At 36.2% G+C, this 19,526-nt stretch overlaps 1 protein-coding gene across 1 annotated transcript; it reads left to right on the top strand.

Moving 5' to 3' along the window:
- The first annotated feature begins 745 nt into the window (after nucleotides 1–745).
- On the top strand, nucleotides 746–19,217 carry LOC113038811 (dual specificity testis-specific protein kinase 2-like). Its single transcript, XM_026196492.1, has 10 exons — nucleotides 746–925; nucleotides 1,528–1,594; nucleotides 8,305–8,498; nucleotides 9,643–9,764; nucleotides 11,058–11,106; nucleotides 11,371–11,520; nucleotides 15,533–15,706; nucleotides 16,048–16,131; nucleotides 17,618–17,704; nucleotides 17,904–19,217. The coding sequence occupies exons 2-10, from the start codon at nucleotides 1,561–1,563 to the stop codon at nucleotides 18,003–18,005; spliced, it is 996 nt and encodes a 331-aa protein (XP_026052277.1). The 5' UTR covers nucleotides 746–925; nucleotides 1,528–1,560; the 3' UTR covers nucleotides 18,006–19,217.
- Nucleotides 19,218–19,526: the final 309 nt, after the last annotated feature.

The raw sequence follows: 19,526 nt of genomic DNA, 5'->3' as shown, positions 1-19,526 counted from the left end.
AGGGATAGTTCACCTAAAAATTACAATTCTGTCATCATTTACTAACCCTCAAATTGTTCCAAACCTGTATGAATTTCTTTCTTCTGTTGAACACTAATAGATACAACTTTAAAGAAAGTTGGTAACCAAAGAGTTGCTGGTAGCCATTGACTTACATAGTATTTTTCTCCCTACTATTGAAGTCAGTGTCTACCAGCAAGTGTTCGGTTACCAACTTTCTTCAAAATATCTTCTTGTGTGTTCATGCAAAAAAAAAAAAAACTTGAAGGTGAGTAAATGATGACAGAATGTTTATTTTTTGAGTGAACTTTCCCTTTAAGAATAGTTCACCCCAAAAATAAATATTCTGTCATCTCATTTTGTTCTACACTGAAGACAGAAACCCATACAGGTTTTGATGGCATGAACATAAGTAAATGGTGATTCAAGTTATAATGTAATTATTTAAAGTCAAGAACTCTTCATGTGATTCATCACTAGAGGGCGTCAGAGGACTGTGCTCGTGCATGCTTTCGTTTGGCTAATTTAATATTTCGTTTTACGTGACACATACATATACTGCATATACGAGACCTGCCCTTTTCACACAGTCAACATTAAAATATGTAGAACATTCTGCGAGATATTTTTTCCTGGAAATTAAGAAAATCTGTAGCATTTGGGAGGCACCACAAGTTTGCTGTGTCTGCGCAGATATCTGGAGCATGTGATCAGCATGAAGGCTTCAGCTCGCAGGTTCCTATGGTAACTGATCAAAGCCTGTGCGCGCGTTCTGTGCTCGTGTACGGCAGAACGCAGTTGCGCGCGGAGTCTGTCTGCGACGGAAGCCTTCACAGCACTGGATTCATACTTTGATACACCTGCAACATCGGCACACTTTCGAAGAGAGCTGCCAGAAATTATTTTGAGGCAAGCAAGTGGATTTGTAAGTACATATTTTATTTTATTTTATTTAAATTAGATATTCCATTGTGGAATCTGTACAGTGTTGGATCATGTTTAACTATCTGACGATGTTTACTGAACAATAGTAATTATTTATTATAATATAATTATTATTTAGATGGTTGTGTTCATGATTTATACATAGATTTAATTAGAATATTTATAATATATATATTTAAAAAAAAATATTAGACTGCACTGTTCGTTCGTTTGCAGACAGTATAATATAAACCCGAGAAAAAAATATTTATTTATTTTAATTTCAGGATTTTCACTTTTATTTCGGTGTAAAGCTCTCGAAAGATGGTCGGGAATAAATCATGTCATATATGTTATAAACAAGGAATTTACGAGCAAATCATCTGTTTTCTAGTAATTTTAGTTAGAAGCAGTATCTAACACTGTTGCTTTATCTTTAGATTTACAGATGAGATCTAGCTTTACAAAAAAAAATAAAAAATGGTGTCGATAAGAAAGAAAATGCTGCCCAGTCAGTCAACACTTCATTTTGCTTAGTATGTTGTGATATATTGTAGTACATATTTCCAGTATTTCATGGTACCCTTGTGTGGTCTCTTCTAGAGGCATTCAGAGGAAGCTGACCATCACCTCCTCATGATGCACATGAACAGCTTGTTGAACCGATGGAGTAAGTATTTATCATTTCACTTGTAAAATACATTCCTTATCAGCTTTTTTGATGAACATGGCAACACCAAACATATGTTGGCTGCCTTTACGTATATGTAGCTATGTCACTGTGTATTTTGTTTGGTCTGAGAGGGATATGAACCCTCTAATAGCCAGGGTTAAAATTAGTTGGGAGTTAGGTCAGAAGTGTGGCTTGTACTGCCCGACTGCTCAGCTGTTACTGAATGGAATATGTTGGAAATTATTGCGGTTGGCATATATATTTAATTAAATACATGACAAATGCTAATGCATACAAGGATATTGTTGAGCGTGTCACTGGTTGTTAAAATCATGTTTGGTTGACTCCAATTTATTGCTTGTGTCTTTTAAGAGGATTTATAGTATGTTTTGTTGCGATTTGACACTTTGTTTAGCAAATTATGTAGGTGTGAAGAGCTGTTGAGAGGTTAGAAGGTATGAATGGAAAGGGAGGCGATAAATCAGATATTTATATCTACTGAGGTAAAAGACCTCAGAGTGTCTACCAGTACTGTCAGTTTAGCACAAACAGAAACATTGCAGATGGATGAGGCCAGGTGGAAACTAAAAATTCAAGAAACTTGTCATTTCTTGTGTAAGCATCATACACAGGATGTAGAAAATCAACTTTTATGAGGTTTACAGCAAAGATCTGTAAGAAAATGTTTGGATTTGATTTGCTTTGCTGTCAGTTAGTGTACAGGGAAAAAACGCGGAATCATTTCCTCATGTCAGTGCATTCTTTATTTTTACAAGCTGAGTCAAAGGTCTTTTATGATCACCAAGGCTGTATTTATATGATAAAATTACAGTAAAAAATTGTAATATTTTGAAATATTATTCCAATTTAAAATAATCGTTTTCTGTTTTAATACAATTTCAAAATGTCATTTATTCTTGTGATTGCAAAGCTGAATTTTCTGTGACCATTACTGCAGGCTTCAGGGTCACAAGATGTCTGTTTATACAGACAGTCAGTTTGTTTAAATCTCATATTGTCGCTAATGGGTTGGGCCAAACTTGCTACATCTCAGACCTGAGGTCAACGACCTTTCTGACAGTTCTGTGAGGGCAATGTTTGTTACCTCAACTGCAGAATCTCATAGTCATAAATGATTTGGACACAATGTCCAGGACATCTAACTTGGCAACAGGCCCTTTTTATTGCTCCATGTCCGTCAGTTAGTTGAAAAAGAAAGTTGTTGGAATCACTGTTGACCATCCAGTTTGCAGTGGAAGGTCTCAATAGACGGTTAAAGGTCATCTATGCAGGCTAAACAAAGAGAACAAGGGCTTTGATTCAGTTAGCCAGCTGTATTCTGGCAAATCAGTGGCATTCAACCCGCTAATGAACTCAGGCTGTAGCTAATCTCTCGTTTTCTTGATGTAATCAGGATACATTTCCTTTGGACTTTTTCCTTATGTTTTACATTTTACCGGCTGGTAAGGCTTTAAAGATTTGGCTTAAGATGCATGTGTTAACTTGGTAGATCCGTCTATACACGTGCAAATGGAGATCAAGTGTCTTAAAACCCTTGAATAACGGAAAAGAGTCTCGTTTTCACAGTTAGCCTAAGAGTTTCCAATCGTATCAGTTCTTCAGGCCACGGTTGTCGAAATTGCATTTCTGGGATTTCTTGACCATTCTGAATTTGGTTCGTGTACTCTAGTTTTTATCCATAGTCTCTTTTCAAAGCGTTATTTAGTGTGTTTTTCATCGTGATGTTGATTTCTGTTCTGGTAAGAACAGCAGATAGATGCTTCAAAATCTTCACAAAGTGTGAAATTTCACAGAATGGTGTCTCGGTATGAACCGCACCCTATCTGTATGTGTGTGTGTGTGTGTGTGTGTGTGTGTGTGTTTACACTGTCATTCAAAGTTTGGTGTAATATTGTTTCATATTTTTGAAAGAAGTGTTTTATGCTCAACAAGGTTACATTTATTTGACCCAAAATATAGTAAAAACAGCAATATGTGAAATATTATTTCCAAATAAATAAATGTTTATGTATTTTAAAATGTAACTAATCCCTGTGGTAGTGTACATGGACTATTAATCATGAACAGCAAAGAAACTATGAATACAGTTTGTATATAAACTAACATTAATAAGATAGTCTGCCAGATCTTTTGCTCTTCCTAGCTGTGAGACTGCACATGCAGCTCTGGATGATGTTACGAAAGAAGGTTTATTTTCAACAATGTTTCTGATCATGTCCAACCTTAACAGTTTGTGCGTCACATTTCAGAGCAGGTTGTTGTGTGAACCTGTCAGAATGTAATGCAGGGACTTGCATGAGGCAGTGCTAACTATTAACTCATTATAAATAATCATTCCACATGCAAAGTGCTCGCTTTCATATAGACATCCACAAAAGCACAGTAGCGAAAAGATAGCATGTTTTTATTTGTATCATTGGAAAGGTGATAAAAATGGAGAGGCTGGAAAATGGAAAAAACTAAAAACCTTTTTTTAAGGGAACGGTTCACCTAAATATGAACATTTGTTGGAAATATACCCATCTTTAGGCCATCCAAGATGCAGATTAGTTTAATGAGAACAGATTTGGAGAAATTTAGGATTCACTTGCCCACCAGTGAATCCTCTACAGTGAAAGGGTGCCGTCATCCATTGGTGAGCAAGTGATGTAATGCTAAATTGCTCCAAATCTGTTCTGATGCAGAAACCCATGTCTATTTGTGCTGTTATTTGACCTGCATTTATACAATAAGTTTCGTCTCGGTCCTGAATGCATTTAAATACTCATCACACCCGTCCTTAATATCTAAAACATTCATGTGCCGTCTGCATTGCCTATGTTGACTGAGACCTGCTTAACCCACGCATGACTTCAGGGTTATTATCGGCCAAATCAAAGCACTAGAGATGGTTACCGATCTGAAATGACAGGTTTTCACAGCTTGGGGTTTCAGTAACCATCTGTGAGATGAAATTGCACTGTATTTTCTACTATAATATAAAGCTTTGGGACGAACGTAGCCAAACTGTAATCCGCTCTCCTGCCTCTTTTAGTTTTTTTATTCACTCTTTCTCTCCATTCACACGCTTCAGATCTCACGTCATAGAAAGGAGAGATGTGACCCGGGGAGCTTCGGTTGCAACACAGACAGAAGGAAACTCAATAGATATCTAAAGGAGAGCATTCAAAGAGACACACATGAGAGTTCTCGTCTTACACTAAATTATTAACTGTTTTAACCCTTCAGCTGTGCCCATTTTTTCCTGTGTGAACTTGAAAGGGGATTTTATATGAAAAAAAGCTACACAAATAGAATCAAGTTCATTTCAAGGTAGAATAAATCAGTCTAAAACTCTTTTTCATTCCAAACAAACTTTGTTTCTGACTCTCTTCTTACATTTTCCTACTGAATCAAGAGGGGAAATTCACCATTTCAGTAGGAGCGCTGTGTAGCTGAAGACTAATTTCTTTCTATCCTTCACCCCAAGGTAGATCAAACAAATGCTTTGCGTCACACTACATCTGCATCCATTCTACACTGGCTCCCCAAACCGTCTTTGTTCTCTTTCCATGTCTCATTTACATTAACATACCCGGAGACACAGAAAGAGACACCCTCCCTCTCAAAGCCCACGTTAGTCGATCCTACGTTCACCATTCTCGTTTGCATGTGAGAGAGAAGGTACATCATCTGGTGAAGCAGGTTTCAGGTGTCACGCATAACGACAATGACATCTGAGGATGGCGTTAAGACTCGGTGCGTGCGTGTGCATGCGTTTTTGTGTGATTGTACATGATATCTTATATCAGCCAGTTATGCATTGGCAGTAATCACTCTCTCTCTCTATCTCGTTCTCTCTCGTATCGTACAGGATTAGTGAGTATCTTATCTTATCTGGTGTTGTATGAACTTTGATGGTTGGATGAGCTGTCTATCTTTGCGTGCTGTTTACTTTAGGCAATTGTGCTAATGCTCCCTTTAGATGGTAACAGAAATAACAAGATTAAGGCCATGATGGATATTATTACATCTTACGTACATGTGCCACCATAATGCATTCAAGGAAGTTTTCGGGATTTTTTTTTTTTTTTTGGTTTGTTCCATGCAACCACATGCCATGTGCAGTGCCAGCATTTAATATCATCCAAGCGTGACAAAGAAAATATGTCAATCAACACTTTTTGTTCGCATAGGTGCACTGCACATATGCCATAGTTTTCCCACAAATTATCTTTACAAAAAGTACTGTTGTGGTGCTGTGTGTGGTATAGCAGTGTATCAGATGCAAATACCATGGTATGTTAATACACGTTTGGTCAAATTTTTATTTCTACTATTCTGCACATTTTTTTAATAAATGTCATCAAAGCTATTAAATAAAACAGGTATCTTTTTTTATAGAAAGCATCTCTGTACAATGTCAATCCTGTGGCAGAAACAGAGAAACAAATAGAGGCATAATTAGCATATAGCTGCTGTTCCATCCAAGCAAACATGATTTGTTCAACCCAAGCTAAGAAATAATGATGTGCATTTGATCAGATATAACTGCAGTACAAGATTATGAGATGCATCGTTTGAATGCTTGGCCAAAGAGATGTGTTTTTAATCTAGATTTAAACAGAAAGAGTGTGTCTGAACCCCGAAGGTTTATCAGGAAAGCTATCCCAGAGTTTGGGAGCCAAATGAGAAAAAAGCTCTAACTCCTTTAGTGGACTTTGCTTATCCTAGGAACTACCAAAACTCCGGTGTTTTGAGACCTTAGGGAGCGTGATGGATTGTAGCGTGGTAGAATACTAGTTAGGTACGCAGGAGCTAAACCATTTAGGGCCTTATAGGTAAGTAATATTATTTTGTAACTGATACGGAACTTAATAGGTATCCAGTGCAGAGACTGTAATATTGTGGTAATATGATCATATTTTCTTGACCTGGTAAGGCCTCTAGACGCTGCATTTCCATGATGGTATATGTCTGAAAAACATGGTAATACTTTGCAGTTAGTGCATTATCATGGTGAACATTACATCAGTAGACAATTACAAGAACCAAAACAATGTCAAAACATTTTAATAGGTAGCTACAGTTAAAAATAAATTGACTAAAACATTTTAAAGGACTGAATTATGCAGACAAACATCTGAGCGGTGATCTAACCCAGTTATTTTATCCCTCACACAGCAAATCTCTTAGACTCTATAATGATTACAGCCTTTTCTCCGTGTGTGTGGCCAGCTAGTTATCTAACCAGAGTTTATGCTGAGCAAACACTGATATTATGGACTCTGCTTTCCAGAGCTTTCCAATACAGCAGGAATGCACCATCACCTTCGGGATTATTGCAACCAATACAGAGCTTTGAATATCTGAGGGTGATGTCAACACATACAGCATCTAATAAAGAGTGGAGGAGTGAGTGTGTGTCAGTAGCCTGGGGTCAGACGTTGAATGAAGGTTGTGGCAGGGCCATCACTGAGAAACCCTGTAGGGCGTTGCGTGCCAAAGCTATAAACACATTCATGGGCAGTGAGGACACCCAGTGCTCTGGGCACCAAACATGACCGCAGTGATGTAATCTCCAGCTGACACACTAATACACAATTCAATGAAATGTCCAGCTTTAGACACACAACTACACATACAGTAGGCTTTTTGCAAACTGTGTTCTTTATAGAGCTGGAAGTTTGTGCTATTGTAGTGCATAAAAGCTTGTGCAGTACACAGCATTATCTGTGTTTGGCATCCATGGTCTAAATATGAAGCTCATGTTGCCTCATGTTATGATATCATCCTGTGAGGACATTTGAAAGTTCTTAGGTTATGGTTATGTCATGTCTGCTTGGCCTAAATAAAGACAAACCATCCTTAAAGGCACACTTACAGGATAGCTTGTGTAGCTAGACCTTTAAATATGAAAACAAACTCACTGTGGTCAATTTGCCGTTTATTTAGTCCAAAAACTGCAAATGTAGATAGGAAAACATCTGGCCAAAATCCAGAGTGACCTACTGTACCACAGGTTGCTTTTCAAGGAGGGTAAATCTGAAACCGGATATAACTGTCAACAAAGGAGCAGGTGTGCTCAAGGGTGTCTCGTTGACTTGTTTCAAAGATCTGATGTCATCCCAAACTCATTGAACTCTATCGGCCTGGTACCTTGATGCTGCAGCAGGGGTGGATGATAGAAGCAAGATAAAAAGCAAGAATCATGATAATTATGATTATATATAGGTAATAGCATGTTTTTTTTCATATATGCTGAACAAGATAATAGTTTTTATGATAAAGTAATGATCAAATGATCTTTTTTTATTGTATTTAGATTTTTAATTTATATAATCGTAAGCACAGCAATGAAATGGCTAAATAAATAAATAACTCGATGCAAATGTATGTTTAATCCAGACGTAAGTATTTTATATAAAAGCATATTGTTATTTGAGCTATTGTGTGTTCTGACATTTTAGTTTTCATCAAAACGCATGCATTTTTAATTTAGCTGTGGATTATCCTCCGTATAGATGTAATCCTGGACATATGATTAATCTTAATGCAGGCTTTTCTGCGAAACTGGTTTTATGTCAGATGATTAAGGCTGTTAATAATATGATGAATTATTGTCTCTTTTGTTTTCATCTCCAACAAATAAGTCTCGGTTGCTTTGATTACTGCTGTGTAAAACGAAGCTGCTCTTTCTTTTGTAGATGAGATCTCCAAGATGTGTGAGGTGGAAGACACTCCAGAACCAGTCAGTCCCACGCTGCTCAATGAGTCCACAGACACCTACTGCCAGACCGACTGCTGGCACCGACTCCGCGCCACGGTCCGGAAGCTAGAGTTCTGGGAAGACTTCAGTGCAGAGCTTATCGGAACCGGCTTCTTCTCCAAGGTCTACAAGGTAAGGGTTTCCCCGCAGTAATGGAGGAGTGAAACAAATGTTTAGAGATTAAAAGTTTGCATAAATGTGCTAAAATTGCTAGGATGTCCTTAAAGCGGCATGTAATAATGGGCTGTTATTAAAATAATATTTTATTAAAGCATCTGATTGAATAATCTGCCCTGTAGCAAAGGTGCACTGATTTAAAGAAAGCTGTGCCAATGAGGCACTCTGAGATCTAATGCATTGAGGCCATCAGGATAAATGTTTTCGTTCCACCACCTGCTTCCTTTCAAGAGCAAACTTTTGTTCCGTATCTCCTTTATTAATAATTGTTAGGGATGTTGCACCCACCCGAATTCCGATGCCAAATTGTCTAATAATCTTCTAAACATTTTTCTGGAAGTCACGAGCTGTTAATCCTTACAACAAAACCTTACAGACATAACTCGTCTGTCGTCTCCTAAAAACAAGCTACGTCCTGCAGACAGTCTTTAACCCAACTAAGAAATACATGTTTAACGTCACGTACCGTCACCACCCTGTCAAGCTTAGATGATCTTGAAAACCTTCACAAACAAGAAAATAACTCGATGGTTTAAAAACAAAAATGCCTGAGGAAGCTAAAGTAACCACAGTATTTATATGCTAACGTTTCTTGTTTTGCAAAATCTCTTCAGCGTTCCTTTAACCTCATAGTTTCTAAGGAACACTAAGAAACCACAACGGCATTTTGTTACAAGTACTGCCAACACTCACAAAAATGGCATTATTATAGTGTGAAACGCTTGATACTATCTTGAAGGAAAGACTTTAGGGAGGGCTAAGATCACAGGAGAGCTTTACAATAGCAAAGCGATGGGACCTAGATAACGTGTTTAATATCAATACACAGAACGTGAAAAACTGTGCCACATGCCTCCACTGTGACCATTCTCACACCACAGGCCGAGTAATGACACCATTTGTAAAGAACATTGTGTCCTAAAGGAGACATGTACTGCACAGAATTAGCCCAGGGGGAAATAAGAGTGATGCTTCTTTTTGTTGTGAATGTGTTTACAGGATGTCAGTGAAGGAAAGACGTTTCAGGAAATCCCTCGTATTGAAACTTCCACTGTATGCACAGTATGAGTCAATGATGATGTCATTCTCCCTCGCTCAGGTGATGCACGGCACCACCAAGAAGGTGATGGTGGTGAAGATCTATAAGAACGACGTGGATCAGAACAGCATCGTGAGGGAGATCAGTCTACTTCAGAAACTCTCCCACCCCAACATAGTGAGGTGAGCCGCCTCTGCGCACGCGATTATTCACTTCCATCAATCCCACGCCGGCCCGATGCTCATAGTGCCCACTCATAACATGGGAAGAAAACAACTCTGACTCTGTCGGCCTAATACTGAGTAATAATACCCGACTGGGCTAAGATTTCCTGACCTTGAACAACGGGAACCGGTGAAATGGTGACAATTTAGATGTTGTTTTTATATCAAAAGCCTCAGACTGTGAGACTGTATTACCTACACACAGCCGTTGTTTTAGATACTTAGTATACTTAGTAATGTTTGTCTATCATTATGTATAGCTTTAATATCTTTACCAGGTTAGTTTGCAGATAGATATTAGATTTTTTTTATTTAGAGGATTTTTATAATTTAATTGTGCATCTTAGCACGTTCTGATATTACAGAGTTAGATGTGTTCCAGGGTCAACATATTTTGTTGACCCTGGAACAACATTTTACTCCAAAAATGTATTTTTGAACATATCCCTACACCTAAACCTAACCTTAACCATGAGTAATCCCTAAAATCAGAGGAAATGATAGATGAATGACACTGATGTACAAGCACCAAACACTGATTTTAAGCATACACTTCACAAAATCTATAAACTGCTTCTTCAAATCTGATTGGTTAATCACAATGTTGTTGCAGGGACAACAAAGATGTTGTCCCAGGAACATGTCTCACTTGTTAAAATCAGGTTCTGTGTGCATCTTAATTTCTAATATTTTTATTGTCAGATGACCTTTCCTGTCAAATAACACTGACAAAAGTTAATCTATAAGAACATTAATAATGTAATTACACCATTAAAGTCTTTAAAAAAATTCATATGAATATCCATTTTCATACTACACTCCTGTAGCATTTAAAAATAGTGTATATATATATATATATATATATATATATATATATATATATATATATGTATGTATATATTAATTATAATTGATTACTTGAAAATAATGTTTAGGGATCAGCCAGATTTTGAATATCCCTGTTTGATCGTATTTAGGGTAAGAACTAACATTTAACCCTTTGTATTCAGGACATATCTAGAGACCATAATATCATAAAATGTGGCTTCCTTTGGCTACCCAGAACAGAGCTTTGAGTTTGAGTATGTCACTGCATAGCAACACCCTTTTAACTGCCCTATCATGATATAGCAGCGAGTTTTAGGCATTACTTACATTTGGTTGAAAAATGCATTTGCACTATTAATTTGTTTCATTTATGAGTCAGTTCTCAGATGGATGAAGTGAATTACTGTGATTTTCATTCTGTAGGTACCTGGGGATCTGTGTCAAGGAGAATAAGCTGTACCCAATTCTTGAGGTGGGTGGCAACTTTTAGGATTTAGTATTCACAGTTCAGCATATCCAAGTTTTTGCCTAATCGATGTGCTGCCCAGAAAGTCTCGTGACACAAGCAGTGACTCACCATTATGTTTTTCTAATGTGTCAAGAGTATATAATTTTCCACAAAGAAAAAGTTTCCCTGATTTAACATGCTGTAAAAGTGAGCTGCATTTTCACTGTATAAATCATAATTGGAAGTGTTTTATAATATCATGTCGTCCCCTCCTCCTCCTCCACCTAGTATGTGAGCGGAGGCTGTCTGGAGGAGCTGCTGGCCAGGCATGACGTCAACCTCTGCTGGAGAGAGAAGATCGAACTGGGCTGTGATATCAGCCGAGGAATGACTTATCTCCACTACAAGAACATCTACCACAGAGATCTCAACTCTAAGGTGAGGACCAGTGAGTTGGCAGTCTTTAGGGATCAAAGTTGAGCAATTATGGAGATATATTATGAAATATCACCTTTCAGTGTTCAACCTAGATTTGAAAGTGTGTGCCAAGAACACGCCTTGCATTTAGAGCTAATCACAGACATTTGTAATGTCACTCCATTGAAATTACGGCTAATGTTTTTTTACGTCTAATGTTCTATAAGCTTGTCTGACTTGACTGACTTGAGTCATGTTTTGAGCTAAATTGGTTCAATACATGATTCAGCGAGTACCATGTATGCAGATAATAGCACAGATTTTAGTGTTTAACTGGTAGTTAGCACACTTCGCTTGTCCATTTCCTCCTTTCTCATATAACCTCATTTTTTTATTGCTTACAGTTTAGTTTCTGATATTAGTTGCGATTATCTCCCATAATCTTTCAAAGTAAAGATTGGAATACTTGCAAAAGTTGCTTAACTTTATGCTTAAGTCATACTTAAAATCAATAAAAAAAACTTTCATTGCATTATAGAAATATAAAAGTGATATCCGCAAACTATTGCAATACATTTTCTAACTTAACTCATTTTAGCCATTACCTTTTAACCAACTGAAGTGAAGTTAGTTCTGGAAAAGGTTATTTGCTTATGTAAATTCTGCAATGAATTTAAATTTACGGCATTTTGTGACAAGTTGCACTCAGTTTGACTTTTTCAATGTGTGAAACAGAGAGTTTGATATAATCTTGAGTGAAAGGCTTTGGTTCCTGAAGATTGATTTCCGTTATGGTTTCAATTTCGTTGCTTATGAACACAGTAGCAGAGTGATGGAACGTAGATAACTACCGAAACACACAGAACATGAAAAACTGTGCCACATGCCTCCACTGTGACTGTTCTCACACCGCGGGCCAAGTTTTTTCAACATTTTTGGGTAAAGAACATTGTGTCCTGAAGGAAACGTGTCTTGTAAAGGGTCAGGATCTGCCCAGGAAAATTAGAATGACGCTTCATGTTTTTCTTCAGAATGTGTTTATAGAAATCCAGTGAAGGAAAAAACATATCAGGAAATCCTTCCTATTGAGATTCCCACTGTAAATACACTGGCGTTTTAAAGTTTATATAACAGTTCTTTCTGCTCCTCGATTCTAATTGGCTGAGAGCGTTTTCCAGCGGTGCAATATTCTACTTATAACAGAACTCTTTCTCACTGTTTGTATCACTCTGCACACAATATTTCTCAAAGAGAGCTTCATGGCAGATGCTCAAATTCATTGTGATTTTATAAATAATACTTTTTTGTGTCACAAAATGTCCGTAGTTTTTAGTCGAGAATGTACTTGTTTAGACTTCAAATATGTGGTTTGTTAATAAAGATAATGTCTATTTGAGATTTTGCGCCGACTTTAACAGGGATGTGAGCTCAAGTATTACTGTTATTGTGATATATTTTTTCAGGTTGATGAATAAAAAGTTTTAAAAAAGCAGATTTGTTTAAAGCATAAATCTTTGGCAACACTATTACTGTCAGTTTAGTGCATCCATGGTAAATAAAGTATTAAAAGAATGAGTCACCCTCACTCATATTGCTGAAATGAGTAAAATACTTTTTTTTATTGTATTTTGGGAAAGGAACCTGTAGCCCTATAAAGCTGTCATGGTGAAAAACAGTGATGTCCTGACAGGTTTAACTGTGGCAGTTGCCAGGCTGCAGGCTGCAGTGAGCACAGGCCTGTGTGTTTGCTTTGAACACAGATGGGGAGGTCAGACCTTTATTATGCTAATGCTGAAGCCAGCATTCACCATTCCATAAACTCCAGACTCCGGCTGCTTTCACTCGCTAACCTTTTTTCTCATTTCCTTTCTTCTCGCTCTCATAAGAAATGACCCGCTGACTCCAGTCAACTGTCAAGCTTTTATCCACTCACCCTCCTCTAAAGCACAGACATGACCTAGCCATGCCATTTTAAAACACGTTTTATAACTAGATTTGGACATTTTCTGAAGCAGTGTTTGTCCATGCTAAAGTAAACTCATTGCCACAATGCTGTGTCGTTGCTAATCTGTTGCTAGCTGGAGCTTGTTTACTTACCCAATGTAAATCTGAGGGATTTTTTTATTTTTTTTATTTTTTTCATTCATCAGGAAAAAAAAAACGTACTCTCAGTGAATAAGCCACATGAAGTCCATAGCACAAATATTGCTACTATAGTTGACAAGCCATTACACATAGTGGAGGTAAAACATTACTCGTTCTGCTTGCATAACACAGCAGGGTCAATTTCCACGCCAGAGGTTACATGTGATTGTATAGCTGCCTTGTGTCAATGGGTTTACTTAAAATACATGGGTACTGTTACTGCCACACATGAAACCTCAGAGCATGATACCACACTCATTGCACATTGATGTATATCTCTACCTGATGCGCAGGTGAGTGTCTACTGTGTGTGCTTTAAGTTGAGCTGAAGTCAGAGAGTTTGCTCTCACCTTTCCACATATCAATTTGAGCATTTTACTTTGAACGAAATGCTTGTCAAGTAAAGCTGATTTGACACTTTGTTTCATTAAAACACAGGGTGAATTACACTGAATTAAGTTCACTTGGTTACACACTTCACTGAGGAACATGCACAGGAGAAGATTTAGTAGAACTCAAGTAAAAGTTAACTTGAGTGTACGAAATAAAGTTTTTGTTAATTAATTACATTTTATAGTTGTTGTTTTTGTTGTTAACGATATAGAATATTAATAGGTTTATTAACAATTAACATTATTATTAAATATGGTTTAATAATTAAATCACTATTGTTATTATATAGTATAATGAATTAATGCATCTATAAGAAAAAAGTATTTAACTATTAAACCAGATTATTGAATTATATGTATTATTATTATTGTTATTATAAATTTTTTATAATATTTAAATAGTATTATTATTATTATTATTAGCTAAGATGTAAATTAAATCAAATACATTAATATATCTATAGCACTGTAAAAAAAAATGTTTATACAAATTTTGTTTTCGCTTTTATTTATAATGTTTATTTATGAAGTTGTTCATGCTGAATGCGAAAATCACATTACTTTTTGTATCAAACTAAAAAAAAAGTAGATGCCGTCCACTTATACAAACTAATTTGTTGTTACTCATGCATAAAAATTACATAAACACTTACCAAAAGTGAGTTGTGTGTATGTATGAGTTTTGTCTTTTATGTTCCAGAAAGGATTAGAATATTCCAGAATGTTACAGAAATGCCTAAAATGCCTCAAAAAAAAATAACATGCTAAATTAGTATAAAAACTTATCTGTACTAAGCCAGTGTTTCATAATTATTGATAGAAGTTCCATAATTGACCTGAACAAAATGCTAATGTGTGAAAATAAACTGCAATAATAACGAACACCAATACAGAAGAACCATAAAAATTCGAATGAAATAATGTTACATTGTGTAAAAAAATGATGCGAAATAATGATTTATTATTATTATTATTATTATCATTATAATATATATGCAATAAATATAACTATAGAAATATTTTATCATATAATATATATTTTTAGTCCAATCATATGTTAGAGCCTTGACTTTCTGTTTATAATAGAGGAAAACAGGAACTTTAAAGTTTAAGAACTTAAACTCCACACAGCTTTGGAGTCATGTGCTGATGAAAAACTGTCCATGACTCCCCAGAGCTGAATAATTAAATGATCAGGTAGTGTCTGGGTTCTTCTTTAGGCTCTAGGGGATTTTATAATGGACAATTCGTTAGTGCTGCTCAATCTTCCTGTGGAGCAATACTGCCATCCTGTGGCACATTACTGTAATTGTCCTGCTTTGAAGTTGTGTTGTGGGTCATAGGATGACTCTGTCATTTTGGTAATCTGAGATGGAGTGAAATCTTATACTTTTTCATTTCCTTATTTTCACTTGCTTTCTTTCCTCATACCACATTGAAAGATGTGAGATAAAATCTTCTATCTTTCATGTGGAATCTTGTTTTTGTCAATCCAGAACTGCCTGATCCGCGTGACCTCGCGCGGCAGGGAGGCTGTGGTCACAGACTTCGGCCTGGCTAGAGAAGTGGGGGATCTGCCTGCAAATGAGCCTGACAGGAAGTTGTCTCTGGTGGGGTCGGCCTTCTGGATGGCGCCTGAAATGCTTAGAGGAGAGCCGTACGACCGCAAGGTACTGAGAACAGAATGCTGTACCAATAAAATAAGAGGAACGACTTTATGGTTGGATAGTCTTTTCCATGGAAATTAAATTACTATTGATTTACTGACAGATTCACAATAATCCACATAACATTGTGCAGTTGAGTCTTAATTAAAAATTAACCTTCTGATTTGATGCCAACCTTTAATAGGTCAGGGCTGAGGTACAGATTTGGAAAGTCATTTATAATGAGTAGCAGATATAATAAACTGTGAGCTGTTTTTACTTCATTGAGAGAGAGAGCCAGTGCCGGGGCTGATGTTATTAGAGTTTGAACTGAACCTCTGCTGTTTTTCTCTGTTTAATCACAGGTGGATGTCTTCTCTTTTGGGATCATGTTGTGTGAGATCTTAGCAAGAATCCCTGCCGACCCAGAAGTGCTGCCCAGGACAAAGGTAAAAACACAAAAACACAAAGAAAACCATTTCTCTTTTTTTCAGCATGTGCAAATGCATACTACTTCTTCATGTTCAGTATACCGTTACACAGAATGCATCATTTGGCACTTGCACGAGCGTTGGGATGGTTCCATACAACCCTTAAGAGAGGCTTGTTATGTTATGCGTGAATTAATATGGTTCTCTTTCCTGCATTGGGGATGAAAGTAAGGTCAGACAAAGTGATTGCTCTCTGGTGTACATCAGTGTGGTCATTTACGCTTCATTAATGCTGATGGACAGCCGATGATGTCTGGGGGGGAGAGAATAGATAGATCTGATCCAGTTCAAGGGGACCATCACACAGGGGACATTTCGATTCTTTAGTATGCTTTTATTCAGCGTGCTCTTCTGTCACATCAAGGATAAGGATTTTCTTGTCCATATACATTTTCACTATAGTTGTTAATATATGTATTAAACTAAAGACATGTGGTTGTCTTGTATACGCTACCAGTCAAAAGATTAAACGTTTTGGAAAGAAGTGTCTTATGCTTATCAATGTTGCATTTATTTGATTAAAGAAAGTAAAGTTTGCTTTGACCCTCATAACTGCGATATAGTTAGTTTGTAAGGTTTGTCTGTACTTTTTTAGTGATATATAGTTATGTTTAAAGTTATTTGCAAAGTATATGCTACTTTTAATTTCCAGGTGAAATATCGTTTGTTTATAATTATGTTCTTCTGGTGAGATTTAATTTATTTGTAAGGTTTGTGTTTTTTTTAATAAAGTATAGTTTATTAAGTTTGTGTTGCAATTTTCTGGTGAAATAAAGTGTGTGTGTGTGTGAGTGTTTTGTATGATTTTCTGGTGAAATCGTAAAGTTTGTCTTAAATTTTTACAGTGAAATATAGATTTTTCACAAAATTTTAAGTAGCAATTTTATGGTGAAATATATTTCATAAAGTGTTGTTTTAAAGTGTTTTTTATTATGTTTTTTTAAATCGTAAATTTTGTCTTTCCTGATGAAGTATAGTTTGTGTTGTAATTTTCTGGTGAGATAGTTTGTTTTGTATAGTATGCTTTTTTGGAGAATTGTAAAGTTTGACTTACAGTTTTCTGGCGATACACAGTTTTTTTTTTTTTTTTTTTTTTTTTTAAGTTTGTTTTGCAAATTTCTCGTGAGATATAGTTTGTAAAGTATTTTTTGCAGTGTTGTTGTGAAATATAGTTTGTAAAATTTGCATTGCATTGCTTTTTTTTTTTGCAGTTTATCATAGACGCTATTATACTTTTGCATTTTATTGTTTACGTTTGTCCTACACTTTCCTAGTAAAATACAGTTGTTTGTCTTTGACGACCCTAAAGAAATGCAGTGTGTTTTCAAATTGCCGTCAACTATTTTTTTTATGAGATAAATACTTAATACTGACAATGCCACATCTTTCAGTATGCAGTATTCTTTCAGTTGAAAGTTGACATCTGTGTGTGATCTGTTGTCAGGACTATGGGCTGGATGTGGAATCGTTCAGAGAGCTGGTGCAGGGCTGCCCAGAGCGGGTTCTGGAACTCTCTGCCAGCTGTTGTCAGGTATGAAGTAGCTGCTCGAGGGTCGTGTTTAATTTGGCGTGACTGTGAATAGAACTAACACCTGTCAAGAGAGAGATTTCACCTTCAGCATTCATAATGTGGCTCCTCAATCACCTGGTTAACTGTTCTGAAGATGTACTGTATATGTAACAGATTCAGTGAAACACCAAAGCTTATCCTGTTTCTGTCTTTCTCTCAGATGGATGCATTCCGAAGACCTTCCTTCTCTGAGCTCCTGGATGAGCTGGAGGACATCGCCGAGACCCTAGAGCCACCAGACAACATCCTAACCACGGGTTGATCTCACAAATCCATCCTAACAAACCCCTGGACTGGAGGATTTAAGGGACAGTGCTACATAAGAGTGCAGCAGTGGACCGTGAACGCACTCTGTTCTCCCAAGAGTTGAATATACAGGGGAATGTCTGGTAATTGAGGACAAAACCACTCAACTGAAGGTTCGCTCGATAACCAGTTCTGGATGCCCTCCATGCAGTGCGTGACCCTGAATGATTGCGAGAGTCCATTTGAGAGGCTGAATTTGACCTTTTCTCATTTTTATTTTATATAGATGAAAGTAATATGATTGTTTAGGGACCAAGTTGTCAGATTATTATTTTTTAAAAGACCAGATTCTGTACAGACCATTCCTGTTTTATATGGGTTACAGAAAATTAAGTTCCCTTTTTCTTTTTTTTTTAGGAAATTTTAAATACAGCAGAGGAACAAACCAGTCCAGAAAAACTTATTTGTCCTGTATTTGATTTCACCTCTTAAAACTTGCATACTCTTTCAAAATAATTGCACACTTTGCTTATTTGACATGTACTGCTAATTTCACCTTTTTATGCCTTGTTGTACTTGCCATGTCACCCATTATTCCCACTGTTAACATCCATGTCTGATTGATAGAGCTCTAAAATTATCCAGTTAAATATCTCAAAAACATGGTCATAGAATATGCATAGAGCTCAACTTTTAAAACAGTGTTTTAATAGATTTACAGTAGGAAATTTACAAAATATCTTAATGGAGCATGATCTTTACATTTAATTTGACCCATACAATGTATTTTTGGCTTTTGCTACAAATATACCCATGCTACTTAAGACTGGTTTTGTGCTCCAGGGTCACAATTACATAATGTATTACTGAATACTAATTTAGTCATAAAAGCTGAACAATCACAAAACAGTAAAAACAGAACAGAGCCGTTTGTTATTGTATTCCAGTAAGGGCTGTGGAATCAGTGTTTTCTCAGGTCATAAAGGGGTTTTAAATATGTGAATATTCTCATATTGGTTGGGTCTTGTGCTTTGTCCATGTACATATGTTTATATAGTCCTTTCACAGATGTCCGCAAATAGTCTTTCTAAACCAGAATCTATTTTGTTTACGGAGTTTAACTGAACTGTTTGTATTATTTCTGACTCTATTTGTGTATATGGTTCTTTCAAATATGTATATAGCTAGTTTATTAGTTACACCAATAAAAGCATACTGGTTAGTTTGACATTTTTTGACATTTATTGAAACAGTTGAGGTCCAAACCTGCAGAAAGAAAGCATGAATAAGTGACTGACTGACTGAATAAATGAATGTCATAACAGGAAAATAAAGAAAGAAAGAAATGGCTTGTTAAAAAAACAAATATAGTTCATTTTTAATAAAATTGAATTAATAGTTTTATTTTTATCATTTTCCTTTATTTTTATTACCCCATTCTTGTATTATTTTCTTTATTTTTTACATTTATTTTTATAATTTTTAACTTTATTTACTTATTCTTTCATTTATTTTTATATTTATTTTATTTATTACA

Source organism: Carassius auratus, chromosome 21 (genome assembly GCF_003368295.1).
Source record: "Carassius auratus strain Wakin chromosome 21, ASM336829v1, whole genome shotgun sequence".
Taxonomy (NCBI): Eukaryota; Metazoa; Chordata; class Actinopteri; order Cypriniformes; family Cyprinidae; genus Carassius; species Carassius auratus.
Note: the sequence above shows the minus strand (reverse complement) of the source record. Positions and strands in the feature narration are given on the sequence as shown.